Source organism: Penaeus monodon, unplaced genomic scaffold, assembly GCF_015228065.2.
Source record: "Penaeus monodon isolate SGIC_2016 unplaced genomic scaffold, NSTDA_Pmon_1 PmonScaffold_24012, whole genome shotgun sequence".
Classification (NCBI taxonomy): Eukaryota; Metazoa; Arthropoda; class Malacostraca; order Decapoda; family Penaeidae; genus Penaeus; species Penaeus monodon.
Genome location: NW_023654157.1, coordinates 747 through 4689, shown reverse-complemented (window position 1 = coordinate 4689; position 3943 = coordinate 747). Strand labels below are relative to the sequence as shown.

Sequence of the window (3943 nt, the reverse complement as noted above, 5' to 3'; positions counted from 1 at the left end):
TAATTTGTGTGTATGATTATTATTTATTGATTTTATATATATATATACTATACTATATATATAAAATATTATATATTATATATATTTGTCTTTATGTATTATAAGGTCTCTTATTATGTTTATGTTATGCATAGTTATATATAAAGACAGCTTATACAAAATCATACCTGTAGTTTTATGAAAATGAAGCTAGGGGTACAATTCTTTAATACTTTGAGTCATTGCTTTTTTCACATGACCTTAAGGCATAAGTTTTTACAGAAGTGTGGGTTGTGATAATGAAGTGAGTTGTGATACTAATGGAATTGTGAGTGCATATTGTGATGCGCCATATACGGGATATGATGACAATATTATCGTACATATATTGTGATAATTATATGATTATATTACATATATACTGCCTTTTGTGTGATATGTTACACCTTGTGAAAGATAGAATATTATGTTTAGTTTATATTGCTTTGTAGCATATCGCCTATGTAAAAGAGTGAGATTCTCTGTACAATCTGTAGAGTACAATAATTTAATTTGGTCTCTGTAGTCACACACTAGGCAGTAGCACTCTCTGGCAGAAGCTGATGCATGGGGCACAGGACTATGAAGAGCTCCCTTTTATTTTTGTCAGAGCTGATCTCCAACGAACCTACTCTAGTTTTAATTGGTGTATTCTTCTCCCTCAGGTATCGTAGAGAAACACCAAACAAACATATATATGAACACGACACAGTGAGTATACAAACAAAAGGTACTAATAAAAAGTTTTATATATTCTACAGCCACCAGAACCACAACCACTACCTGAACCTCAGCAGCCAGAACCCACACTAGAAGCTCCTCTTGAACCTGCACAAGTGCCACAGCAGCAACCACAGCAGCAGCAACAGCAGCAGCAGCCACAGCAGCAGCAGCCACAGCAGCAACCCCAGCAGGCTGAAGTGAGTGTGGATGGAAATCCCCCTGCATGTTCCAGCGGTGCCCCAGCCAAGTACTTCCCAGCTAATGTGGAAGAGACAAATGAAACCACCATAGATAATAAAATGAAGGCGAAGGTTCAGCGGAGGAGATTATCCCCTTCACATAGAGAGATGATTATCGACCTTGTTTTCAATGAGAAGAAGACATCTAGAGAGGTATGGTTTGCATTTTGCTAATCCTTTTTTTTAACATTGGGTTGCAGTTTAAGTTTGATTACCACTTTTGGTTTGTTTGATTTTTTATACCAACTCTGAATAGGGATATAAAGAGTACCAAACTTGATTTTAGTATTATATCTCATTGAAAGAAGGATATTTACATTTATTTAGGCAACTTGATTTTTCACAGTCTCTTTAAAAGAAGTAAACCTTTTATGAAATGTTACCACTTTTAATATATCTTTTTCATATATAATTTTATATAATAAAAACCAATAAATTTTTTCCAAGATATGTTTCTAAACTGTATTTTTGAATCCCAAAGGTTGCATGTTACATGGGTCTGCCTCAATCAACAGTCATGTCCGTGGTACAAGTATTCAAGAAAGAGCACCATATACACAAAAAGACAGCCACAGGACGCAAACGCCGACTAACAACTGCACAAGAATTCCAACTCTTCGAGATGTCACAGGAGAGAGATAACATATCAGTAGATGAGATACGTCGTCGCTTTTTGCAACAGTATCCTGAATTTGGTCACATATCAAAAACTACAATATACAGAACATTGGAAAGAGGAAAGGTATACACTATCGCATACAGTAGAACTTGTTAAATACAATAAACTACAATATTTTTCTGTGTAATTTCAGTAATATCCATATTACAAAAATCTGTATTATCATTAAATTTGAAATAAAAGATGTAGAGATTAGGAAACCATGGTTTTACAATTCTTCATACAGAGAATAGTAGAAAATCACTCAGTTTAGTATATGCATTGACTTATGTTTTTTTCAAAGCATTAAAACATGCAAAGGGGTAATTGTCTGTATAGTAAAGAGTCATAGAAATCCCAATATTATACCTAATAGTTCATTATTTGATTTTCAGAAAGGATTAATAGGGATGGACCCTCCACCTGAGCGCTACTTAGAGCCAATAGAGCGTTACTGGCCCAAGAAGAGAGGGAGACCTCGGGTAAGTTTTAATCCATCCAGTTTGTAACAATTAGTGTTGGGTCACTATAAGCAGTTTAAGGTTAAGGTAAAGTCATAAAATGTGAGTAAGAGTATACAATATTGTGACCTGGATGAAAACTGGGCTATAGTATATTAGTAGTATATTTACACAAATTCAGAGAAAACACATGAAAAATAAGCCTTTCAAACATTTGAATGTGTGAATATTCTGTAGAATATTCTATTGAAAGTATGGTACCAAACAAAATATATACCAGACGGGTGTTGCTATAGCCCGTGTTCCAGAAGGCAGGTGCGGGGTCAGAATCATCTTCCATGAATAATGTGCTTGAGCCCAGTGTCAGCATTATGGAGGAGAGTGGACCAATTGAAACGAGTGCTGCCGACAAAGACATCAGCAGACAACGACGGTCGCTGTCTATTGCTGAGAGGGAGATGATTATTAGGTCAGCTATCTCTCTCTCTCTCTCTCTCTCTCCTCTCTCTCTCTCTCTCTCTCTCTTCTCTCTCTCCTCTCTCTCTCTCTCTCTCTCTCTTCTCTCCTTTCTTTCTTTGTGTTTTTTTTCCTTGTTTTTCTTTTTTCTGTTCTTCCTGATTTTTTCATTCTGATTTTGTTTTTTTCATCAAATTGTGTTTGATGTACTGAAAGCTTTACCCAGGAAAGTTTTTTGAGAGGTTCTTTATGCAAAAAATTATGTACACTGGTTTTGGTTCTTACCAGTACTTTCTCCTTTTTCATCAGCAACATTTTATGAAAATAAATAAATAAATAAATCTATCTTAAATGGTCATAAATGTAACACTGTACCATTCTTTCTCACAACTTCCAGTCTTTTTTTCAATGAAATCGAACCATAAGAGAGGGTCGCAGATTTCATGCACTTAGCGAAGTCTACAGTCTCATCAGTTGTTCAGGTCTTCAAGAAGGAGCACAGAATCCAACGTAAGACTTCCACAGGACACGAAAGAAAAAGCTGTCCGACGAGCATGAGCACATGATCATGGATATCCTCTCCCAAAAGGAGGATATCACAATAGAAGAAACAAGAAATAGGTTCCTGTCTTTGAATCCCGATGTTCCTAATATTAGTAAGAGTACAATTTACAGAATAATGGAGAATTGTCAGTCAAAGCCTGGTAGATAATTCTGTAGTTTGGTGATTTTATGAGTTTATTAATTTGAATGAATTGAAGATAAAATTGTCAGAATATCCTCATAGAAAACAATTATGAAGTTCCTGTTATTCATATAAATATAAAAAACAGTATGCTAAATTCACTACATGGCAAACTGCATAATACTCTTTAATCTTGATATATGTATCAAATAACATAACATGAGTTAACCATCTAAATTTCAAATGTCTTTCCAGAGAGCTAGATCAGACATGGAGGCTTTTGTAGGCATTTTTGTTCATTCTACTGAAGAAAAACCCATTAATCATCATGCCAGGGATGGTTATGGGTGTTCTCAACACAAAGGAAACTACTGTAGAATTGTTTCCCCTCTTTTTTCATATAGAGGTTATCGTATCTGCCTGATTCTGTGGCAAGCTTAATATTTAAAATATGCTGATTTGAGTAATATCAACTATGGTGATCTAAAAAGAGTAATGTCAGGTTTTCACTAAAGTCTGTCAGTATTTCTTGCTGTCTGGAAAATATTATGTCCTGACTGTAAGAAATAAATCTCAAACAAGAGTCTCGTGAAAATTAAATATAGCCTCCATCATCAGATGCAAAGATCATAATAACAATCACTGCCCCAGAAAAACTGATTGTGCTCACTTCATTCTCTAACCTTCCCCCCCCCCCTCCTCC

The 3943-nt window shown here is 35.3% G+C and overlaps 1 protein-coding gene across 1 annotated transcript; it reads left to right on the top strand.

The window, feature by feature from the left end:
• The first annotated feature begins 514 nt into the window (after window positions 1-514).
• LOC119570299 (putative uncharacterized transmembrane protein DDB_G0290641) lies at window positions 515-3503 on the top strand. The gene is given in 9 exon segments (XM_037918101.1): window positions 515-683; window positions 780-1133; window positions 1462-1722; window positions 2034-2120; window positions 2396-2568; window positions 2953-2963; window positions 2994-3082; window positions 3085-3259; window positions 3496-3503. Coding segments are annotated over 9 exon segments (1260 nt in total). The 5' UTR covers window positions 515-581.
• Window positions 3504-3943: the final 440 nt, after the last annotated feature.